The 26,417-nt window shown below is 42.7% G+C and overlaps 1 protein-coding gene across 3 annotated transcripts in view; it reads right to left on the bottom strand.

Annotated features, from left to right (window-relative positions):
* LOC126191060 (ERC protein 2-like) overlaps positions 1-26,417 on the bottom strand; it is a 446,691-nt gene that overhangs the window by 220,186 nt on the left and 200,088 nt on the right. The window contains exon 2 of one of the 3 annotated variants that reach the window (XM_049931774.1): positions 22,199-22,495. The exons of the other annotated variants lie outside the window; for them this stretch is intronic. Coding sequence (XP_049787731.1) covers positions 22,469-22,495 — 27 coding nt within the window. The 3' untranslated portion in view covers positions 22,199-22,468. Of the gene's footprint in view, positions 1-22,198; positions 22,496-26,417 lie in introns of those variants that run through there. 3 annotated transcript variants of the gene reach the window in all.

The following is a 26,417-nucleotide window of genomic DNA, read 5'->3' as shown; positions in this document are numbered from 1 at the left end:
GTTTTTCCTTCGAAAAGGCCGCTGCCGATCTCCTGCCCCTCCTTGTTCAGTGGTGGCCTGTGCTTCATTTCTCGCGAAACCTTTTTGTCGTCAACAGCTTGGAACTTCCGTTGCGGCCAGCGAAAGCACACACTTGGCGATGTGCGGCGCGCGCGAAACAAACTATGGGCCGCATTGCTCTGTGGATTTAGTCGGAATCGGTTAGTGCCGGAGTCAAATTAGTTCGCTGCTCTGCTGCAAAACTAGTCATTCCAAAAAAAGGGTCGTCAGCTCCGCTGTGAGCCGCGGGACACGGTTAAACTTCTCAAACAGTCAAATGAAAACGAGAGAGCTCTAAAAAAGTAAGTAAACTTCTTATTATGTCGAAAGTAATGGTCGTAATTGTTAATACATTTATCCCACTGTGAGACGAGAGGTCAGTCCGTTCGTGAAAACATGTCAAAACGCCCAGGAACGTTGACGGGCGGCATCATTCTGTTGCACGATGATGCCCGCCCACATGTTGCCAAGGTTGTTACGACTACGTCGCAGAAGTTTCGCAGGGAAGCCCTTACACATCCTCCATACAGTCCCGGTATCTCCCCATGCGATTTCCATATTTCTGAAGCTCTGACGGAAAACATTCGTGGCTGTCGATTTGTTTCGGCCGAAGAGGTGTGCGCCTGGGTTCAATCATGGTTTCGTAGGCAACCATACACATTTTTCCATGAAGACATTGACCGTCTTGTCAATGTGTTGTACTTTCAAACACTGCACTTACTTTTCTTCCATCTGTCTCAGTTTCGTTCTCTCTTTCTCTCTCTCTCTCTGTCTGTCTTATACCTTCAAGAAAGATCCTGACATCCGACCATTGGATTGGAAAATGTTAACTGCTAAATTCCACACACCGCCTCCAGCCAGCTATTAGCAAATTTCGTCGATAATCATCACAACAACGAACAGCGATACAGTACAAAGCCAACAGGGACTGTCGCACAAAAGCATCACTCTCAGATCTAGACGGTCACAAATGAAATTTATTGAAATAAATTAACCCTAGTCAAGTCCGTCACTTTTATCCTACACCACCTCCAACTAGCTAATGGCTACACTCTCTGCCTGGGCCCCCTTTCTACCGATCACGCTGACGCTCACTAACCCGCAACACTCGCCGAGAAAAGCAGTACCTAAGCAGAATTTCACGCCCGCGCACGGGAACAGGGTTGCGAGTACTTCGTAGGTCTTCCTTGCCGGAAAAGTAGCCTCGTTGATCAGGAAAGACTACACACTCCAGACTTCCGAAATGATAACCACTTTCAAACATAAACTCGGCCCAAGTGGACCCACGAACTGCTATTTCAATCCCATGACGGCTGCAGACTAGCTCCTAGATTTCGTTGAGCACCAAAAGCGGCATGAAATTATTTAACGTACAAGACTTTTAGCATTCAGACTCAGCAGCAGAATGTTGACAGTCTCTTTGGCCATTTCCTCCTCCTATTTACAGCGTTCTGATGGTGCTGTCTACTGGCAGGACTTCAAGAACTTTTTTTCTGCAGGGGATCTTGGAAATACTGGCCGTCATAGGGAAACTACTCGCCCTTAAAAGCAGCCTAGTCTGCTCCGAGCACCATCCATTTAGAAGGATCAGGGAAAGCCGCTTTGGCCGAGCGGTCCTAAGCGCTTCAGTCTGGAGCCGCGCTGCTGCTACGGTCGCAGGTTTGAATCCTGCCACGGGCATGGATGTGTAGTTCTAAGTCTAGGGGACTGATGGCTTCAGATGTTAAGTCCCATAGTGCCTAGAGCCATTTGAACCATTTTGAAAGCCTAGCCCATCATGTTTAGGCCGAAGAAAGACCCCTTCCTCACGCAAGTAGAAAATGGCGAACAGGGCTAGCACACCTGGGTGACCAGGAAGAATGTTGCGCTTGTTATAGGCTGGTCGTCACACTCTAATTTCCCTTAATTTTCGTAACGAGACCTGCAAGTGAAAAATGATCAAAAATTTGAAAAACAATATTTCTGCTCTATAGAAAAGAGTATTTCATGCTGATTATAAAATGCATGTTTATGGGTATTTGCATTTCCTGTTTGTTCGTAAAGTTAGTTTGAAAATAATGTTGTACCACGCCCATCTGTCATTTTGAAGTCCGTCAGAGTACGTGACGTGTTCTCCTTTCCCTTCTTTCGGCTTTTACATAGTGATCATAAACACAGAAGTATTCTAGAAGGCACTATCTACCGCAACCTAAGCACAGGCGTATCTAGAAGGCTTAATGGAAGTTTCGAGGCAACCAGTTCAAAGCAACATCGAATAACATTTCGTTCACCAATCACCTACAGAAATTGGGTGTACAGGCATATAATACACTTACAAGCACATCTTGCCGTTATGGAGGCAACTAAGCCTGAAGTAAGGAATCCGGAAAATACAAATCTTCTTAGGAGATATGCCCATGATCTCTCACAGTATACCATGGAATCTTCAACAGCTGCTCAGGGAGCGAATACCGGAAACGGTATTTACCGGGCTGATAGTGTTGAAGATAGGTGCAATTTCTATCATTCATGTTCTGAGAAAATTAAATACAGACTGGAAGGAATGTGGTTTCAGCTTTAATCGTTGTTGATTGGCTGCAAGTAACCGAAGCGGAGATAGCTGCAGAAACTGCTACCAAAAGGCTAGGATAAATAAAAGAATTAGAAGAAAGAGTATGAAGCATAAAGAAACAAGTGACCAACAGGGATATGCAGCTTGAATGACGTAAAACTGCATAGTGGTAGCTAATACGTTTATGAATTTTCTTTTGTGATTTACTGGAAACCTGAATTTTTATCATTCAGGTACACTTTTCTCCTAAATGACTGATGTTGGATTCACCAAAATTGATACATATAATCGGAATAACCTTCTCTACCTCCCTTGCCTACTATTTTCAGAAAATTCTAAAATATGACAATGCTTATGATCTAAATTTTTACGAGTGCTATTAGAAAAATAATGTCCGATGGATTGCGAAATGGAAATCACAGTGAAAATCCGATTAAGCTATGAACGTATGTGTTGAACAGCGTCTCTAGGATGTCCATCGATCGCGTCACGTCGCTCTTTACAGTCTGAGAGCACAGTGAGAACGCCAAGAAAATAGTGTCTTCTGGGAAGTACGAGTGCCTGTGAAAGATTTTGCCTATTTCATGCAGCCTACACAACGAAACTGTCATACATTTTCTTCTTCAAGACAATAGTTAAAAAAAAAAGAAAGAAAAAAAAAGTTCAAATGCCTCTGAGGTTATCAGTACCCGAGAACTTAGAACTCCGTAAACCTAACAAACCTAAGGACATCACACACATCCATGCCCGAGGCACGATTCGAACCTGCGACCGTAGCAGTCGCGCAGTTCCGGACTGAAGCGCCTAGAACCGCTCGGCCACAACGTCCTGCGACAATAGTTTTCCTCGGCCACACGCTACAGGGGCAATGAGCGATTTCGATGGGAAATGTTTAATCACCCACCACCCAGCCCGGACTTGGCCCCCTCTGACTTGTACGTCTCCTCACATGAACCGCTGGCTATAAAGAAAACATTTCGTCACAGACAGTGAACTGTAGAGCAGCACTGAGAACTGACAGAAAGTCCTGCCGGCTGCCTTCTATGACGAGGGTATTGAAAAGTTCGTACAACCCTACAACAAATGTCTAAGTCGGAGCGGCGACTATGTAGAGAAGTAGCTGGATGGTGTAGAAAAGTGTTCCAAATAAAACATTTTTAATTTTCACTGTGGTTTCCATTCTGCGACAGATCGGACCTTTCTTTCCGAATAGCCCTCGTAGATATATTACTCGTAGTAATATTTGTATATTTTTCACAGATCAGCATGAGAAGAGGAAATTGGAGGCATAGTATACTTCCCTAATGTTAACTGTAACCTAACTGTTTTCCTACACTCTGAAGTCTGCGGTGCCAAAGAAAACTGTATGTCAATTAAACAGTGTTTTGTTATTTAGCCTTCTATAAATATTGCTGTCAACATCACAATATGATAATATTGATACCGATTTTGTCCGAAATGTTTTGACCAATAACCCTAATTGTTTGAGCAAATTTTAAGCTGCCTCTGCTTTATACGTCAGTAATACTGTGAGTGGAAAGATGGTGCTAAAAACCCAGTCCGTCAGGGACGGGTCCCCTTAACACACTGATAGTGTCTAAACAACAACTGATAGAATTTCATTGTAGTTGAGACGGACACCTGATGAGTGAGCGGCGGCATCGTCAGGAAGTAGCGGCTGGCGGGGCAGAGTGAAAGCGGCGAGGCAGTCCCTTCCCCTCCCGTCCTCCTTGATTAAAACTTAGGGCCGCCACACCCCCTCTCCCGCCCCTGCCACAGCCGAAATGCGCGGGCTGTAAACTCGTTAGAGCAGCGGGCGTCTAACTCAGTTTAGGTGGCCGAGCGGCCGACAGCTGCCGACCAGAACAGCGGCCTGCGAGGCGGGGAGGGGGAGGGGAAGGGGAAGTACTGGCGAGGGCCTAAATCCGCCCATCTGCCACCGCGGCTGACCCAGCCGTAATGCAGGTGGCGCTGAAGTGCGGCGCCAAACGGAGTGGCTAGAGCGTCATCATAACGTTATGCCCGCAGAACGAACACTTTCAAGCAACACTCACACATAAAAGAGGATTTATTCGTACACACACAAAAATTTCTACACATTGTAAATGGTCATAAACACAAGGACATGCAATGGTGAAGAGGTAGCCTTGGACATTCACCGGCAAGGTAGGAAGTAAACGCAGAGTGGGGGTAATCATTTCTGGCGTCCCACAGGGCTCGATACTGGGCCTGCTTTTGTTCTTGATCTGCATAAAAGATCTTTTGGTGGCTTCAAAGGGCGGTTCATAAACTGTAACCAGCGTTGCCAGGTCCAAAGATGCGAAAGTCGGACTCGGTGCTATATTTAGCTGGACGTTTTACCCTAACAGCCGGATAAAAATCTTAAATGGAAATAATGTCAGTTGGATTTTTTCAGTGGTTTATTAATAATCAAACAATGTACGTTTTTCCTCGATATCAACATTGAACGTGCTTAAACTAAAAAAAGAGTAAAAAGCTTTATAATTTAGCAACTAATTGCTTTATAACTTAGCAGCTAATTGCGCAGGTTTTCTTGCTATGATAATCTTACGTCGAAATGAACTGACGTTCTTCATTAAACGAAACAAACGATTATCTATTCTTCCGGGAGGGAAAACGAAAAGCTATTCAGTAACATCGGCCATTTCAATTACATCTATAAAGAAATTACAGTACCCAGTATTTAAGTATCAATATTTCTCAATTGGACACAGCTTTATCAAGAACGTTACTTTTTCTGAAAATCATTTCGTGGAACTCTTAACAGGATAATTTTAAATTACACAACAATATCATTACCTTTATGCTTGTGTCTTTTTGCATTTTACTCATTCTTTTATTCGCTGAACGTTTATGAAAAAGAACCCCTATTCGAGGTTGGCAGAAATGGCTTGGAATTACAAATTAACATTCCACTGGAGGATATATTGCAATCAGTTACAAGTTTTCTTGAAATCATTTCATTGGACCATTACTAGTTTTGGGTGTGAGACAATCGTCAGATGGTAGCACTGACTTCTTGCAAGTTTTACATTTGTGTACTAAAATATAACATTTTTGTGGTGCATAGTTTACAAAAGATTTTACATTTGCGTCCTAAAATTCAACAAAGCTTTTGTGATTGCATAGCTTTATACTTATATGTGCTCTGTACATTGTACTTATTTCCTGAAAAGCTCTCCTTTACACAGGACAGAGGTTTGATTTTCTTTTACAATCCATACTGATCAATGAACTGAACTAAAAACAAGATGGCGGATACATTTTAGTTCAGTTCATTGATCAGTATGGACTTTAAACAAAAATCAAACCTTTGTCCGATAATATGTAAACGACTTTCAAGAATTAAGTACAATGTATAGAGCATACCTAAGTGTAAAACTTCATAATCACAAAAACTTTGTTAAATTTTAGGATGGAAATGTAAAATCTTTTGTAAGCTATGCAACACAAAAATGTTGTTACTTTTTAGAACACAAATGTATAGCTTGCAAGGACTCAACGCTATTATCTGACGATGGGCTCAGGCACAAATTAGTAATGGTACAATGAAATGATTTCAGGAAAACTTCTACCTGGTGGCAGTATTTCCTACAGCGTAATTTACGAAAAGCTGCGGCATTCTTCAGCCAAAATGGAGGAAATAATGAAATTAATATTCTGCCAACTTCACTAACTCTGAATAAAATTCTTCATATGGGCGTGATTGGATATAAGCTGTCTATTTTTCATGAGTCAAAAGCTTTTTAAAGGCAGTATTGCTTTTTTCCCCTTGAATTTCATGCACTTTTGACTGATCAAAGAATTTACTGCCGTCCAATTTCATATTCTTTTCTAGAATAACACTGGATTGCATATCCAAATGTACTTAAGGTTTATCTCCTTATTCCTCTACATACTTATTCCTAGCCGGCCGGAGTGGCCGTGCGGTTCTAGGCGCTACAGTCTGGAGCCGAGCGACCGCTACGGTCGCAGGTTCGAATCCTGCCTCGGGTATGGATGTGTGTGATGTCCTTAGGTTAGTTAGGTTTTTAGTTAGGTTTCATTAGTTCTAAGTTCTAGCCGACTGATGACCTCAGAAGTTAAGTCGAATAGTGCTCAGAGCCATTTGAACCATTTGAACTTATTCCTATGTCTTATTAGCTAGGAACGGGCTTTAGTTGTGCATTCTCTGCTTCATCGCTAAAAAGCCTAACAAAAGCCAGACAGAGCGGACTTGTATATATTTGGTCGGACATTGTTGATGGCACACGCATACTTATCAACCCACTAAACCCAGTCTTACCAAATAAATCCCAGATCATACCTCAACAGGCCTATATCTGACGAAAGACATTTTTTCGTGCAGCTGTATTTGCTGGTATTAATTTTAAACGCTGTTGATTTCTAAGCTCGATACCTTGATCTTCAGACGCCTTAATAGGACACAGGAATCAGTCGAGAACGTAAACTTATGGTGTCTTACCCAAACCAGAGGTATAGACTCACGATCTGTATGCACAAACTTTACTTGAAAAATAGCCGTAACTATAAAAATCGTGGATACTCAAATGACCTTTACCGCGGCGCGGCGGCATAAAGTGTGGGAGGACCCTACCGACGCACCGCCCTCGTATAAAAAAAAATTGACTGAAGGTTGCCATCGGTTTCATTGTTATAACGACAATCGAAGGAATTCAAAGTGACACACTTACAGATGGGCAAAGTCTTTCTTTTTACGGAACGCTTCGTCTCGAGAAAGTTCTTCCTCTTGAACTAGTTCGACGAAATAGTTCAAATGAACTACATACTTCATTTGCAGTATTAAGGTACCAATAAATCAGTCCAATTAGAAATACCCTTACACCAATAAATAAGAGAGCAAATCTTTACAGTCTACAGAAACTGAATGAACTTTAGTAACAAGCCCAGTCTGCATGCTTCTAATAACTTTCTTTGTACATGCAATCTTTTTCATTAGGATGGGCTGAGTGTTTTCGGTTTACTTGGGAAGCTGGGTAGTGGAAACCACTAAATTATCTTCATTTTCATCAAGAGCTTTTATATGCTTCCTAGTTGTTTCTGTCATCTGATTGGGTAAGACCTGTAATACATCCCGTAAGTCGGATAAATTAAAGTGTAAAGATTGTTTTTGCCCGCTGACGGGGTGGAATACATTACAAGAGCTGCACGGGAGAGGAAATTACTCTAGGTAATTTTAAAATGAGGTACACTGGATTAAAATTCCCTCTGTAGCTGATTCTGCGCGTTATTACCGTTCCTTTTCACGTTGCGATGAGGTTAATGCCGGCGCAGAATGCGCTGCTGGACAGCAATAAGTTGGGTGATTTGCGTCCGTCTGAAATGGCAGTACAATGCGTTGATGTATATCGCAGTGCACAGCAAGAAAAAGCGGACTTTGAATTTAAGGCAAATCGGACTGCAGGATCTGAAATAAATGAAGTAATAAATCGTAACAGTACGCAGATGGCGTGTAATTATCAGACCACCGAACTTATGTATGCTTCACAGCGGAAATGAATTGCTGAAACATAAAAAGCGAGCATGTAAATATTCATGGATATAGGACAGATACGCGTAATAAACATAAACTCAAAATGTGTCAGAATTATGGTAACTATTAGCAGCTTACTTAAGAGTATCACGATGGACGTCTTACCTTTAAGACAGTAGAGGCGACAAAGGCGAGTCTGGAAGACTCGATGCTGATTCATTTGTCTACACACAATGAAAGTACGAAAGTGGAAGTGGAACTAAGACACATCACAGATACTGAATCGATAAAACTAATATGTTATAAATTGGAGGACTGGAACTGGAACCTGAACTGAACCAAGTGAAATAACGGAATGGCTTCGGTCTTTCGATTAGACGCAGTTCGCACAGTACATAGTTAAAGAGTTTAGAACTTCGGACGCTTAGACCCTGGGAGTGGGATGTACTCAGTATCAAGGGAGGGGAGATCTGTGCATGAGTATTCTAATTTCTAATTGGTAGGGGAAGCGAGAGATAAATGTAAGATGATTTACTAAAAGAGAAACCGCTCCAAACAGTTCCTTTTCCGAAAGACATCATTTTCGTACATGAACTACACATCCCTAGCCAAATCCAAAGGTGGTTTCTTGTGACTGTGGTCTGGGACATGTGTGTGTCCTGTTAGTGGTATTCCATGCAAGGAGGTGGCTGAAAACGCTGAAAAAAATACTGTCACTCTCATCAAACTGTCACTGAACCTACATCTACACCTGTGTTGGTATACCGGTAGTTGTAGCGGTCACCTGAATGCGGTGTCTCGCTGGTATTATCTGTTGTTTGGAAAGGACAGAAACACTAGTTGGACAAAAACTGGGACAGTTCTGATGAAGAAGCTAAAGCCACTGACTACAGCGAGCACGATTTATAAAGCAGGCAGGAATACCATCCCGAAGATGAGTGTAGTAAGGCAATAGTGGGCTTGCAAGTGAGGTGTATTTCATAGGAAGAGAGAAACAGAACAAATGCAGAAAATCTGTAGCGTCAGTAAAAGCAAAACAAAACGAAAAAACGTTATGAAAAGTTAGAAATTGTGAAACTTAACAAAATAAATCATTAAATAAAAATGCTTTATCTCATAAACTTATCAGACTTTTATATATTACTAGCTTAATGCGCGCTGCTTCACTCGCGTAGACTGTGACCTGCACTGATTTTTTTTTCTTTAATCGAATTTTTATATTGTTCACAAATTGCGATAGTTAAAGCCATAGAAACATGCTCTTTTCCAAATTTACTTCTCAGCAAAAACCGACTCTGGTAGCTGGAGACCAAGGTTTTTGTCAGCCATGCCCTTTGCGTTCTTGTGATGATATTTCAATAGAAGCACATATGTCTTCATATCCAGCCGAGAAACGAAAAACGATTTCGCTTTAAAATTTTTTTACTACACCGAAATATTTTCCCCCTTAGGAATTGAATTTCCAGAAACCGTGAATCACGTATTTTTTATTTCTAACACGGAAAGCAAGATTTCATACATTTACCTCTGAAATGGTTTCATAATGAAATAATTTCATTAAACTTTTCATCCCCTATTTCACTCCGTTAGGGTGTTGACTTTCCAAAACCAATGAAAACATATTTTTTTTAAATTTCTAACCGAGAGGTCAAATACCAATTTTCATAATGTAGCTGTAAATGCTTTAGTAGTTCTTTAATAAACATTTATTTTCAAAAAAATTTTCACACACTATTTCATCCCCATAGGGATTAAATTTCCAAAAATGCTGAAACACGTATTTCCTTATTTCCCACTGAGAAACCAGATAAAAATTTTTGTAGTTCTATTTTCAAAATTGCCCCAATAGCTATATATTTTCAACAAGCTTTTCATCCCTATTTCACCCCCTTAGGAACGGAATTTCGAACAGTCATTTCTTACACAATGTCTACAGTATAAGATCCACACCCTCTCTAAATTTCAGGTTTCTACTCTTGGCGGGTTGGGCTGGGCGATGGTGACTCAGTGAATCAATCTGGCGCTATTTTACACCCTTAATGGATGAATTTTGAGAAACAGTGAAACACTTGTTTTTTATTTCTAACCGAGAAGGCATAATTTCATAGATTTAGGTTTCAAAATGCTTTCATAACGAAATAATTTCACAAAACTTTTCATCCCCTACTTCACTCCCTTAGAGTGTTGAATTTCCAAAAGTACAGAAACACAATTTTTTTTTTAATTTCTAACCGAGAAGTAAATAGCAATTTTCATAGATGTGGCTTTAAAAAGGCTTTAGAAGTTCTTTAATAAGGCATGTTAAGCCACCCACTATTTCACCACCGTAAGTGTTAAATTTCGAAAAATGCTGATGCAAAATGCGAATTTTCGTAGTTGTAGCTTCGAAATTGATTTAATAGAAACATATTTTCAAAAAAAAAAACCATTTGATCCCCTATTTCACCCTCTTAGGGGTGGAATTTCGAAAATCCCTTCTTAAACGACGTGTAAAGTATATCAACACCATCTACAGATTACTGTTTGGACTGGGCAATGATGAGTCAGTGAGTGAGTCAGGCAGTCGGGACACCGCCTTTTACACAAAGAGATGGGCTCAAATACATAATTCTCCTAGTACTAACAAATGAGGTATTCGCGGAGTACTGCTCCACTTAAGTGTTGGGTACGTGATACACTGGTGTGGAGCACAAAGTACGAGTACGTATACCGCGCGCCTGCTAACATAAGAAGCATGCACGCGCCCGCCCGACGGTTAAGGATTCATCACCATATACAACACACCGGTGAAGGTAAATATTTTGTCGAATGTGGTCAAGAAAAAAACAAATTTGAAATCTTCTAAAAGGTTCAAATGCCTCTGAGCACTATGGGACTTAACTTCTGAGGTCATCAGTCCCCTAGAACTTAGAACTACTTAAACCTAACTAACCTAAGGACATCACACACATCCATGCCCGAGGCAGGATTCGAACCTGCGACCGTAGCGGTCGCGCGGTTCCAGACTGTAGCGCCTAGAACCGCTCGGCCACCCTGGCCGGCTCTTTTAAAAGTACCAAAATGGCGTTAATTGGTGCTAAAATATCTGGATCAATTTCTTCAGGATGTTCTAGAATAGGACTAAACACATCACAAAGTTGAGTTCTGGTAGTGCACACACTGTTTACCAGCCTTAATGAGTAATTCCACCATGTTGGACAGATGCGTGGAACACGACGTCGCAAAAATTTATCCCAAAAATTTAAACCTTTTTCGGAGATCTTGTAAAAAAATCTGCATGTCCATTAAGCGAATGAATACATAGTTTACACTCCGATATCTGGCTGGAACGTTGAGACAAAACGAGGGTTAATAATGTGGCTTAACAGTAAAAACAATAGTCAATATCATTAACGTCTATATGCGGCAGAATTTTGGAACATATATTGCGTTCGATCATTATGAATTACCTCGAAGATAACGGTCTATTGACACACAGTGAACATGGGTTTAGAAAACATCACTCTTGTGAAACACAACTAGCTCTTTATACAAACGACACGGGATTTCAAACTGATTCCATATTTCTAGATTTCCAGAAGGCTTTTGACACTGTGCCACACAAGAGGCTTGTAGTGAAATTGCGTGCTTACGAGAGTACGTCTCAGTTATGTAACTGAATTCGTGATTTCCAGTCAAAGTAACTGACGGAAATTCACTGAGAGAAACCGAAGTGATTTCTGGCGTTCTCCACGGTAGGGTTATAGGCCCTCTGCTGTTCCATATCTTTATAAACGATTTAGGAGCAATCCGAGCAGCCGTCATAGGTTGTTTGCAGATGACACTGTCGTTTATCGACTAGTGAAGTCATCAGAAGATCAAAGCAAATTGCAAAACGATTTAGAAGAGATATCTGTATGGTGCGAAAATTGGCAGTTAACCCTAAATAATGAAAGTGGTCAGGTCATCCACATGAGTGCTAAAAGGAATCCGTTAAACTTAGATTACACAATAAATCAGTCAAATCTAAAGGTCGTAAATTTAAGTACATACCTAGGAATTACAATTACGAATAACTTAAACTGGAAGGAAAACATAGAAAATGTTGAGAGGTTGGCAAACAAACACTGCGTTTTATTGGCAGAACACTTAGAAAATGTAACAGACCTACTAAAGAGACTGCCTACGCTAAGCTTGTCCGTCCCCTTTTGGAGCACAGCTGCACGGTCTGGAATCATTACCAGATAGGATTAACGGACTATATCGAGAAAGTTCAAAGAAGAGCAACACGTTTTGTATTATCGAGAAATAGAGGAGTGTGTGTCACTGACATGATATACGATTGGGGTGAACACCATTAAAACAAATGCGTTTTTCGTTGCGGTAGGATCTTCTCACGAAATTGCGATTACCAGCTTTATCCTCAGAATGCGAAAATGTTTTGTTGACACCGACATACGTAGGGAGAAACGATCATCATAATAAAATAAAGGAAATCGGAATCGCACGGAAAGACATAGGTGTTCGTTTTTTCCGCGTGCTGTTCCAGATTGGAATAACAGAGAATTATTGTGAAGGTGGTTCGATGAACGCTCTGCCAGGCACTTAAGTGTGATTTGCAGAGTATCCATGTAGGTATAAATATAGATATGGCTTCAGGATGTTTGAATCTCATTTGAATTTCCCATTATGGTCGCCGCATCATCAAACATTTATACAATTAATTCTTCATTGCATCTGAATACTGATATGAAGTGCCGGATAAGTTCTGAAATGCCCTGCGCATATTTGTCACTGCTTACATCGTAGAATCTCAAGAATCCCACCTTTCTCTCTCCTTCATATATGTAATGCAGGGGAACAGAAAACTCTGCTTTATTTGCCACATCTGAAGTTTCGTCAACCGTAACACATAAAATTTCGTGCTTTATAGCTGATAAAACGGTTCATCATTTTGAATTCGACTGGAAATTTCTTTACACACAGCAGAAGTTTCTATGTGGTCAGCCGAAAGTGTACTTTTGTAAATGTCAAGCTGCCAAACCAAAAAGACAGCATTTATGAACCAAAAAGAATAGAAAACACAAATTTAAAGATGTGCATTTCGAATTATAAGGCATAATTATCATGCAAAACCACAGAATCAGTTGAGAATGGCCTACAAGGCTAAAATTAGTCGTGAACAAATAAATTTAATACAACAAAAGTGGAAACAACACCCTAAATTCGTCGCTGTGATATCCTTTACGGAAAGCAAACTTTCAAACTTAATTTTCTCGTACACTCACTTTTTCACGACCTTCTGTACCCTCTTGACTTGCAAGGGTGTTAACAATAAGTAAACGCAATGTATTAATTTTATTTATATAATTTGAACCGTTTAAATAAATTTAAATTTATAATCAATTACTTAAATTGAAACGTAGAAAATAAAACAAAAAAAATGTTGGTAGGCGCATCCATCGAGACAAGGCCGTATCACCAGTACTAACCGCTCGGCCAAGGAGTCGTTACTGCTGCTGATGTCCCTTCTCCTCCTCCTCAAAAACCCCTCATATGCTACGCTTGCACAGTATGTTACCCGCAGTTTTAAAGAAAAATATTAACTGGGTGCTGTGAGCAACGTAGCACTCCTTGTCAGAAGGGATGACGTCACATCAGGGCCTGAGTAGTTGAAAACAAGACAGTTGCGTCCCTTTTCTGAATTACCTTAGAGCAGCTGACCATCACTTCAGCACTCGTCAATGGATTCTAGTCTCTGAGGAAAGAGCGCTCCAAAACATGTTTTCGTACGTTTTATTTGCATACCAGGACACATTAGAAGAGGTTTCCGACTCGCATTCGAAGAGAAATGGCGTAATTTTAGCGCGATTTCCAAGTCGCATTCGAAGAGAAATGACAATTTTAGTGACATATTTACGGTGCGCTGTAGCACATTAGCACATGATAACCGACCGCTACTGGGCACTTCGATTCGCTAGTGTGCTTTATAATCATGAATTAATGAAGGTCTGCCCACTTTCGAGAGCACATTGTGTTCTGCAACAAAGGGATGTTACGGCAACACATGAACGGAACTTTTGTTTAGACTATAACCTCTAAACTATGTATTCTGGCAAAATAGTTACACATCTGTATGTATATACTTGCTCTCTGCATGCCACCATACGGTGCATGGCAGAGGGTACCTTGTACCGCTACTAGACATTTCCTTCCCTGTTCCACTCACAAATGAAGCGAGTGAAAAGCGACTGTCTATATGCGTCCGAACGAGCCCTAATTTCTCTTATCTTGTCTCCGCAGTCGGCTTGCGAAAAGTGTGCTGGTGGCAGTAGAATCGTTGTACAGTCTGTCGCACGTGCCGGTTCTTTAAACTTTTTCAACAGTGCTTGAAAGTCTCTGGGGCATGCAGCCGGATTAATTGATCGTTGTAGAACGAATTTTCGCCGCGTATTGTGCCATCATCATGAGGTACCCCTACTTAGTGGCCGCCTGAACCAGTGGGTGCGATATGTAAACCAGTCCTCTCCCCCTTCCACTGACCCCGTGTATGGACAGCGCGGCGCGCCGGCCGCGGTGGTGGGGTTGGCTCGCGCTCGGGAGTCGAGAGAGGGTCCTCAGTCTGCGCTCCGCCTTCGCCGAGCTCGGTATTCCGTTTCCGTTAGGTTTGGAGAAGTTTTAGTGCCGGTGCCCACGCTTGACTGAAATCCATTGTCCATGTTGCTGAGATTCTCATGTAGCCGTATTTCCATAGCCTCCTTGTATACACAGTCCCAATAGTGGGACGTGTTGTGCAGAACTTTTATATCTTTGTATTTCATTTTGTGGTTGGTTTCAAGGCAATGTTCAGCAGTTGTTGATTTTGTGGGCTGCTGGAAGTCTGCGTGCCGTTTGTGTTCCGTGCACTTTTCTTCCACAGTGCGAATCGTTTGTCCGACATGCGCATTCCCGCACTTGCATTGTATTTAATATACTGCAGATTTCCCGAGTCGCAGGTCGTCTTTTACTGTTCCTAAAAGGAATTTGGTCTTTGCCGTCGGGCGGTACACACATTAGATACTTCGCCGTCATAAAATTACACACATTTCACAATAGTATTTCACGAGAAGAACGTCGTTTCCGTCCAGGGCCCACCCTTTCAATTCATAGATCATTTCCGTAACACGCGCTTGTTGATCGAGCCTACCAGTAGCAAATCTTGCACCACGTCTCCGAACTGCTTCAATATCCTCCTTTAATCTGACCTGATGTGTGTCTCAAACAGTCGAGTAGTACTCGAGAATGGGTCGCACTAGTGGTTTGTACGCTGTCACCGTTAAAGATGGGCTAAGCTATCCTAAAATTCTCCCAATAAACCGAAGCCTATCAATCGCCTTCCCAACCACAGTTTTTAAGTGCTGGTTTCATTTCAAATCGTTTTGCAACGTTACGAATAGATGTTTAATCGACGTGGCTGTGTCAAGCAACACATTACTGATGCTGTATTTGAACCTTACAAGTGCGTTTTCCCTACTCAACCGCATTAACTTACATTTTTCTATATTCAGAGAAAGTTCAAAATGGTTCAAACGGCTCTAAGCACTATGCGACTGAACATCTGAGGTCATCAGTCCCCTAGACTTAGAACTACCTAACTAACCTAAGGACATCACACACAGCCATGCCCGAGATAGGATTCGAACCTGCGACCGGAGCAGCCGCGTGGTTCTGGACTGAAGCGCCCAGAACCGCTCGGCCACAGCGGCCGACTTTAGAGCATGTTTTCAATCTTCACACCAAACAGAAATTCTGTCTGAGACATCCCGTATCGTTCTTACAGTCACTGAAAGTCGACGACTTTTATTTTTTTTTTTTATTTTTTTTTTTTTTTTTTTTATAGCTTGCCATAGCTGTGGTTGAGCTTTAGTGAGCTGTGTCTGGTTATTACTTTGCTGCTAAATGTGTCGTTACAATTCTATAAATAGCAAACTGCACCTTCCAACCAAAACGTCACGAAGGTTTACCGATTCTCACAGTTCACTTTAAACATAGAAACAAAAACTACAACAACAACACATTCAGCAGGCAAATAATAGCCACGCGCAGTTCATGAAATTCAGGCTTTTAGCCTTACATAACTTATTTCAGATCACTTACTGTACTACACTGAAGCGCCAAAGAAAGTTGTATAGGCATGCGTATTCAAATACAGAGATATGTAAACAGGCAGAAGACGGCACTGCGGTCGGCAACGCCTATATAAGACAAGTCTCTGGCGCAGTTGATAGATCGGTTACAGCAGTTACAATGGCACGCTATTGAGATTTAAGTGACTTTGAACGTGGCGTTGTAATCGGCACACGAGCGAAGGGTCACAGCATCACCGAGGTAGTAATGAAGTGGGGATTTTCCCGTACGACCATTTCACGAGTTTAGCGTGAACATCAGGAATCATGTAGAACATCAAATCTTCGACATAGCTGCGACCGGAAAAAGATCCTGAAAGACTCTGTATTTGAATACGACTGAAGTGAATCGTTCAACGTTACAACAGTGCAACCCCTTCCGCAAATTGCCGCAGATTTCAGTGCTGGGCCATCGACAAGTGTCAGCGTGCGAACTATTCAACAAAACATCATCGATATGGGCGTTCGGAGCCGAAGGCCCACTCGTGTACCATTGATGACTGCACGACACAAAGCTTTACGCTTCGCTTGGGCCCGTCAACACCGACATTGGGCTGTTGATGACTGGAAACATGTTGCCTGGTCGGACGAGTCTCGTTTCAAACTGGATCGAGCGGATGGACGTGTACGGGTATGGAGACAACCTCATGAATCCATGGACCCTGCATGTCAGCAGGGAACTATACATGCTGGTGGAGGCTCTGTAATGGTGTGGGGCGTGTGGAGTTGGAGCGATATGGGACTCCTGATACGTCTAGATAGACTCTGACAGGTGTCTCGTACGTAAGCATCCTGCCTGATCACCTGCATCCATTCATGTCCATTGTGTATTCCGACGGACTTGAGTAATTCAAGGACAATGCGATACCCCACACGTCCACAATTGCTACAGAGTGGATCCAGGAACTCTCTTCTGAATTTAAGAAATTCCACTGGCCACCAAACTCCGAAACAGTGTCATACAGAGTTAAGGCTGGTTTCTGTTGGCAGCCACAGGGCATAGAGAATGTTCAAAGAGGTACGTACGTATTTAATCTAAACTACAACGAGATGCAGTATCAACATACTCCTAACCTCTTTACAATTTGTATGAATACATTTCAGAAGCAATAAAAAAATAAAACTCCACTGAAGATGCCACTGTTATAGTGAAACACGTTTGGACATTAAACATAAAAAGAAATTGTGCTCTCGGAAGAAGGTGGGCCCTCCTTAATTCATTATTATTTTCTGCAAGCACGGGAACAGAGCTTTAAATTCCGCTATGACAGCTTTGTAAACTACTGGATCTATCGTCAACAGAGAGCTATGAGCAGGGCAACTGAAGAGAAAAACGCGACAAGTGTACTTTGAAGGATAATTTGTAGCGAAATTTAAGGCCCTTTATTCGGGGTAACAGTGTGGGCCAGTTGTACTTCCGTCCGGCAGGAAGCGCAGTAACGGACGGATAGCAGCCGCACCCCGGGCCGATGGCTGGGAATGTAGGGCGATCCGGCTGTAAACGCGCGGCGATAACCACCGTCCTGGAGGGGATTTAAGCACTGCTCTCCGTCCGGGGCTCCTGCATATTGATGAACCGACAGCGCCCGCCAAATCTCTTTAACAGTCTGCTCCAGCGGCAAATACGACGCTCCGCAGTAGAAAGGACGAACAGCACTTCGCGAGGCGCTCAAATCCCACTGCAGTCTCATGCCGCAGCATGGCAAGCATACCGATTTTCGACGAAACACAGATTATTCTGTATTTTACATAGACACGAACTGAAACAAAAATTCGAATATTATATATCGTAAATAATTGTTCTAGTATATTATTCATCGCCGGCCTGGTGGCCGAGCGGTTCTAGGCGCTGCAATCCGGAAACGCGCGACTTCTACGGTCGCTGGTTCGAATCCTGCCTCGGGCATGGATGTGTGTGATGTCCTTAGGTTAATTAAGTTTAAGTAGTTCTAAGTTCTAGGGGACTGATGACCTCAGATGTTAAGTCCCATAGGGCTCAGAGCCATTTTTTTATATTATTCATCAGTCTGAGATCTTTCTCGGAGAGTGATTAAAAGAAAAGATAGAGGAATTCAGAGAAGAGATGTGGGATTCGTCAGGGATTTGTTCAGTCAGTATGAGAGCTTCATAGTAGTGTTCGACACTGTCGAATGGGAGACTGTACAAAGGCACAGAGAATCGCAGAAAGTTCTACTCTTCAAAATCCGAGAAGGGGCGATCAAAGACGAGTCACAACTCATTAATTTCAAAAAAAGGTTCAAATGGCTCTGAACACTAGGGGACTTAACATCTATGGTCATTAGTCCCCTAGAACTTAGAACTACTTAAACCTAACTAACCTAAGGACAGCACACAACACCCAGTCATCACGTCATTAATTTCCTTCAGAACCCTGAATCATGCATCATGTACACAACACCAAAGTTAAAGAGATTCAGGATTATGAAGGGGAATATCGGAAATCGCTCTTTCCGTGAATGGACTAAGAAGGGTGAACGTTGTACACAGTGCATCCCCTGTCACTCACCACACTGTAACTTCACGTGTACTTGCATGCACGGCACTGGTCGTCAAACTTTTCTGCTTAAGAACCAATATTGACATTGTACGGCGACACCTTGGGCCGTATAGGAAAGGGGGGGGGGGGGTATAAAGCAGCCGATAAAACAGAAATTGAAATTTCGCTAAACCGTGGTCATTGATAGAATCTTACCACTTACAAATTTTGAATTTACATGTGGTAAGCTACCACAACTGCTATTTTTAAGTGAAAAACAAAATAACGTATTGGAACTACATGCATTTTTCCGAAGGCTTACAGAGTGACCAATTTTCCATACCGAAGCGGGTACTGTGACCAGAGCTATCGCAACAAGATTCTATGAGTCTTTTTCTGATTTCCGACCACATTCTCTAGACATCTTCACACCATAATGTCTGAAAGCGGCTTAATCAGACTATTTTCAGTCGGACTAATGTATAGGCCAATAATAGAACGGAGGCGGTTTTAAATAATATAACTCAATTTATTCAAAATTGTCGCAAAGTGACAGAATGGTCCGTTATAGTTTTGTATATAAAAGGGTTTCGAAGCCAATTTTACTTCTCGTATTGTGCGTGTTTTTTGGAAGTAACTAACTCTTAATGGTGCGAACTCCTTGTCCACATTTTCCCGTTCGTACGGCACGTCGACATTAGTGATCCACAGAAGAAACTATCACACTAAAATAAATAAAAAGGAGATCGGTACATTTGTAGGCCACAAGACGTTGTTCAAACATTGATACTGTAGAAAATTATTACTCTTCATAGAACTGAGGTAACAAGAGTAATATAAATGACTTACCATGCATCAGGCGACTCAAAAACAAGAAAATTCTTTACTAAAAAATAACGGAACAAGCTTCCACTATTAGTCTCACTGACAACAATGGCGTTGTATATCAGAACTAGTCTGACCTCTTCTCGGCAGTGCTGTTCAGGCAAAAAAATACGCCATGGCCACTTCCACAAATTAGTAACTCATATGAATTAATAACAGTATTTGCAATACGAAACACGGTCACGAATGTTAGTAAATGTTTTGAATGTTGTTTCTCTTTTAGCCATTGCATTGTATCAAAATAGCCTTAATATGAGCCGGCCGAGGTGGCCGAGCGGTTCTGGGCGCTACAGTCTGGAACCGCGTGACTGCTACGGTCTCAGTTACGAATCCTGCCTCGGGCATGGATGTGTGTGATGTCCTTAGGGTTAGTTAGGTTTAAGTAGTTCTAAGTTCTAAGGGACTGATGACCTCCGATGTTAAGTTCCATAGTGCTCAGAGCCATTTTTGAACCTTAATATGAAAAAATGTGTGAAATCTTATGGGACTTGACTGCTAAGGTCATCAGTCCCTAAACTTACACACTACTTAACCTAAATTATCCTAAGGACAAACACTCACACCCATTCCCGAGGGAGGATTTGAGCCTCCGCCGGGACCAGCCGCACAGTCCATGACTGCAGCGCCGTTAGACCGCTCGGCTAATCCCGCGCGGCCCTTAATACGGTTTCATATTACTTCCTACAAACAAATACCGCATTTGAATTTGAGTGTTTCTATAAGGGCATTCACTATTCGATGTTACTTATACGATAGCAACTAATCGGTGCTAGACGCGCACGCTACTGAGTTTTGAGCACTGGAAGACAAGAGTTAAAATATTCCCCCGCTCACTCCCATAAGCCCCCGCGGTGGCCGCGCTGCGTACCATTCTGCCCCTGACGTAAGTGGCGGACTTTACTTGGCTCACGTCCAAATTCACTTATGTCAACTAAAAATTAAGCACATCTTGAAATATTACTGTCTTTGTATTTTTGTTTGTTAATAGGCAAGGAAAATACGTTCTTAAGCATCTCTCAATGTTAGCTGACGTTTTTGGACTCGGCTATTGGCTGTTAGAAGGATATTATTATAAAATACGGCTGAGGACCGTGGGCCGCATGAATTCTTGATTCGGGCCGCGTGCGTCCAGCGAGCAGCAGTTTGACGTTAGTTAGTTGGTCAGTTACATGTTCCATAGATCATTTTGCACGGCAGATCATAATGGTGTGGAACAAGTTATTTCATATTCACATCGCAAATTTATTTGTACATACTGTTAAACTCTGAACATTTATAAGCGTATTTTTTAATACATAAAGAAAAAAATACAGATGTGGGATAGTAAGTCCTACCCACCACCTTTTATACATTACAGTTATAGAAATTCTTAAATAAACGGTGTTCCACAATTTCTAATAAACGCTTCCGGAAGTGTAGATAAAGTTTTACATAGGAATACGCAGATTGTCCCTAGGGTCTAAGCCGAGTTTGCTATGCGCTGGGCCGGATCGGAATATCAAACCCACTGTGCGGCGTCGTTCAGCACGTTTAATATTTCCGAAGCGAGCCGTGGAAAGATTACGAAGTATTATGGTAGTCAGCGTTATATCAACCGCAATGTTTAATGTTTGTGTGTTGATTACCTTTTTCTGCGCACAAACACGTGCACACACACACACACACACACACACACACACACACACACACACACACACTCGCGCACACGCACGCGCATTGACATTCATTCATGTCGTGTGTTCATTAGCAGGCGTTGCTTGTGGAGGTGCTGTAGACAACCTCGGCACACTGCTCGTGTCACCGCTGGTATGAAACCGATAAACGGAAGTAGGCTACTTGGGATCAGAGACTCCCGCAATATCATAACTGTGATGGCGAGCGCAAGTTATCGAATGAAATGGCAAACGAATGGTTTGCAAATGGTTAGCATGAATATACTTTATCTTGTTTTATATGTCCTATTGCTTTATTTAGCATGAGCTGACACTGACATACTGTGTGGTAAATTGCCCAATATTACGAATTTTAAACTATTCTTGAAAGATTAACGATTTTTTTACGGCGGATTAAAAAAAAAAGAAAAAAAAGAAACAACGATATTTCAGTGCCTGTGTTATACCGAATTACGAAGCAAAGTTCCTTCGGACACACATGCATGCAAGTCCGAAGGAACATCGCATCGTAATTCGGAATGACACACGCCCTGCAATAATAACGTATTTGGCCGCCGACACCGGGCAAGCGACTTTAAAGTAGAATGTCTCCCCTGTACGGGAACATACATAAAGGATGTATGTGTACAGGTTATAGGGACGTGGTTGACGACTTGTGGAAGTTTGGGTCAGGCTGTGAGTCGTGCTCGGATAGCCAAATGGTAAGGCGAAAGCTCGCGACAAGCGAGAAATCAGGGTTCAAGTCCCGGTCCGGTACAAATTTTCACTGTCGTCATTCCATTATACAGCTAATAGTAGTCCAAATATGCAACTGCGAAAGCATTTCATGTATTCCAAAAAAATGTTCAACACAATAATTTCAGACCGTTTTCGAATGTGGTGCGTGATGTTGTTACAAATCTGTTCAATTTCAACACTGCATCGTTCTTCGTCAATGAAAAAGAACAGCAGCCGGTCACTTTCTAGCAAAGCATTCGACACTTAAAGAGGAAGTTCATATTGAGTCCTATGAGGCCCCCATTCCTCGTGATAGAAAGGATCAGCATTTCATATAATAACCAACATTTAAGATTAACACAAACGAATCTACGTTTGCTAGGAAACAGGAGCGACTCTCTACTCGTCGAAAATTTCGATACACTTACTTTTGCTCCAGCGAAGCAGCTACAAGACGTTAGATGTTCTCCTTACCTGAAACAAAAAACAACATTAATTTAGATATTGTGTCTGATGTAGTTACTTAGAAGAATTATTAAGTGTCGTTAGCAATTACGAGTTTTGAAAGGATTGGCGGTAGTCCAGTAAGTTTCATTTCAACGGAATGTAAAAAAAAAAAAAACGTAATTTCGCACAGATAACATACTTCTCCACTGACGAATCAGTCTACGATTTCCCACAGCAACCTTTGTTGCAGATAAAAACGTGAGTTAAAAACACAGATACTGCATGCAACCGATATGTCGCACCAAGAAAAGTAGGTAGCACAGGCTGAGGAAAAATTCATCGAACGTCTTCCACAAAAACAATAAATCTTTAGAGGTAGGATAAAAATTACGTACATTCTTCTGTTTCTACGTGCTAGCAAGTTAATTGCGTCCCTTTATTTCATTAGTAACAATGGAACAAAAGAAATAATTTCTAAATCTTACGACAGATGACAGATAGCTAATGAATCGTCTAGCATCCGAAATGAAACATCATTTTTTCTGTTCCTTCTAAAGTCATTCCGAGTTCGCACCTGGGATATCTATCCAGTTGCCGTCACAAGATAGATCGACTGCATGTGCAAGTCGATAGCTCACCAACTCCTACAGAATGGAGTATCTTTGATTTGCAACATAAAATTGTGTAATTTTTGAAGGAAAGCGTTGTCTTTTATAACAAAAATTTCCAATTAGAATAGGAAAGTTCTTGTAATATACTGATAGTATATTTCGTGGATGACTACTTCAGTGTGCTAATCCGATCAAACCTGAAATACAAAAATTAGCATACGACGTATTTAATCACTTTGTATGAGAACCACAAAGAAATCAAAGTTTTGTGTTACTGTAGGTAGCCGAGCGGTCTCAGACACTGCAGTCATGGACTGTGCGGCTGGTCCCGGAGGAGGTTCGAGTCCTCCCTCGGGCATCGGTGTGTGTGTTTGTCGTTAGGATAATTTAGGTTAGGTAGAGTGTAAGCTTAGGGACTGATCAAATGGCTCTGAGCACTATGGGACTCAACTTCTGAGGTCATTAGTCCCCTAGAACTTAGAACCAGTTAAACCTAACTAACCTAAGTACATCACACACATACATGCCCGGGGCAGGATTCGAACCTGCGACCGGTTCCACACTGCAGCGCCTAGAACCGCACGGCCACTTCGGCCGGCAGGGACTGATCACCTTAGCAGTTAAGTGCCATAAGATTTCACACACATTTGAACATTTTTGTTACTGTAGGAACAGTACAGGTACATATACGGCACAGACATTCAGATCCAGTCAAAAGATTATATAATTATCTTATTAATGATATTAATAATTCTTGGAAGACGAACATGGTTAAAAGTCACTTCCAGACACAAAATCTACAGTAAATTGCGTCCAGCAATATAAATACCAACGGCACTTTAACTACTAGTTTACATTTTCATCAATTTGTAGTTATACTTAGTTAGGAACGTCACCAATATTCCCCGCCACCAAGTCAACGTAGTTTAATAAATTTTGCCAGAAGCGGCAATCCGTGAGACACATCCTGTGTAATGCACTGGTATTTGGGTTCAAATGGCTCTGAGCACTACGAGCCTTAATTGCTGAGGTCATCACTCATCAATCCCCTAGAACTTAGAACTACTTAAATCTAACTAACCTAAGGACATCACACACAACCATGCCCGAGGCAGGCTTCGAACCTGCGACCGTAGCGGTCGCGCGGTTCCAGACTGTAGCGCCTAGAACCGCTCGGCAACTCCGGCCGGCGCACTGGTATTTATTCAAGTAAAAAATACTGTCTTTCTGTCAACGTATGTGTCCCTAAACTACGAAACCTGACGTCACAATCTGTCTAGCAAAAAGCATTCGCACTAGCAGAGGAGGCACCGCAACTCGAACAGTTGAAACCGTATGAAAACGATTTTAAAATACAGAGATGTGTCTCTTACGCCACCCATCAGTGCCATTGTTGTTGTTGTTGCTGTGGTCTTCAGTCCTGAGACTGGTTTGATGCAGCTCTCCATGCTACTCTATCCTGTGCAAGCTTCATCTCCCAGTACCTTCTGCAGCCTACATCCTTCTGAATCTGCTTAGTGTATTCATCTCTTGGTCTCCCTCTACGATTTTTACCCTCCACGCTGCCCTCCAATACTAAATTGGTGATCCCTTGATGGCTCATAACATGTCCTACCAACCGATCTCTTCTTCTAGTCAAGTTGTGCCACAAACTCTTCTTTCCCCCAATTCTATTCAATACCTCCTCATTAGTTATGTGATCTGCCCACCTAATCTTCAGCATTCTTCTGTAGCACCACATTTAGAAAGCTTCTATTCTCTTCTTGTCTAAACTATTTATCGTCCATGTTTCACTTCCATACATGGCTACACTCCATACAAATACTTTCAGAAACGACTTCCTGACATTTAAATCTATACTCGATGTTAACAAATTTCTCTTCTTCAGAAACGCTTTCCTTGCCAAGTCTACATTTTATATCCTCCCTACTTCGACCATCATCAGTTATTTTGCTCCCCAAATACACTCCTGGAAATGGAAAAAAGAACTCATTGACACCGGTGTGTCAGACCCACCATACTTGCTCCGGACACTGCGAGAGGGCTGTGCAAGCAATGATCACACGCACGGCACAGCGGACACACCAGGAACCGCGGTGTTGGCCGTCGAATGGCGCTAGCTGCGCAGCATTTGTGCACCGCCGCCGTCAGTGTCAGCCAGTTTGCCGTGGCATACGGAGCTCCATCGCAGTCTTTAACACTGGTAGCATGCCGCAACAGCGTGGACGTGAACCGTATGTGCAGTTGACGGACTTTGAGCGAGGGCGTATAGTGGGCATGCGGGAGGCCGGGTGGACGTACCGCCGAATTGCTCAACACGTGGGGCGTGAGGTCTCCACAGTACATCGATGTTGTCGCCAGTGGTCGGCGGAAGGTGCACGTGCCCGTCGACCTGGGACCGGACCGCAGCGACGGACGGATGCACGCCAAGACCGTAGGATCCTACGCAGTGCCGTAGGGGACCGCACCGCCACTTCCCAGCAAATTAGGGACACTGTTGCTCCTGGGGTATCGGCGAGGACCATTCGCAACAGTCTCCATGAAGCTGGGCTACGGTCCCGCACACCGTTAGGCCGTCTTCCGCTCACGCCCCAACATCGTGCAGCCCGCCTCCAGTGGTGTCGCGACAGGCGTGAATGGAGGGACGAATGGAGACGTGTCGTCTTCAGCGATGAGAGTCGCTTCTGCCTTGGTGCCAATGATGGTCGTATGCGTGTTTGGCGCCGTGCAGGTGAGCGCCACAATCAGGACTGCATACGACCGAGGCACACAGGGCCAACACCCGGCATCATGGTGTGGGGAGCGATCTCCTACACTGGCCGTACACCACTGGTGATCGTCGAGGGGACACTGAATAGTGCACGGTACATCCAAACCGTCATCGAACCCATCGTTCTACCATTCCTAGACCGGCAAGGGAACTTGCTGTTCCAACAGGACAATGCACGTCCGCATGTATCCCGTGCCACCCAACGTGCTCTAGAAGGTGTAAGTCAACTACCCTGGCCAGCAAGATCTCCGGATCTGTCCCCCATTGAGCATGTTTGGGACTGGATGAAGCGTCGTCTCACGCGGTCTGCACGTCCAGCACGAACGCTGGTCCAACTGAGGCACCAGGTGGAAATGGCATGGTAAGCCGTTCCACAGGACTACATCCAGCATCTCTACGATCGCCTCCATGGGAGAATAGCAGCCTGCATTGCTGCGAAAGGTGGATATACACTGTACTAGTGCCGACATCGTGCATGCTCTGTTGCCTGTGTCTATGTGCCTGTGGTTCTGTCAGTGTGATCATGTGATGTATCTGACCCCAGGAATGTGTCAATAAAGTTTCCCCT

Source organism: Schistocerca cancellata, chromosome 6 (assembly GCF_023864275.1).
Source record: "Schistocerca cancellata isolate TAMUIC-IGC-003103 chromosome 6, iqSchCanc2.1, whole genome shotgun sequence".
NCBI classification, from domain to species: Eukaryota; Metazoa; Arthropoda; class Insecta; order Orthoptera; family Acrididae; genus Schistocerca; species Schistocerca cancellata.
Note: the sequence above shows the minus strand (reverse complement) of the source record. Positions and strands in the feature narration are given on the sequence as shown.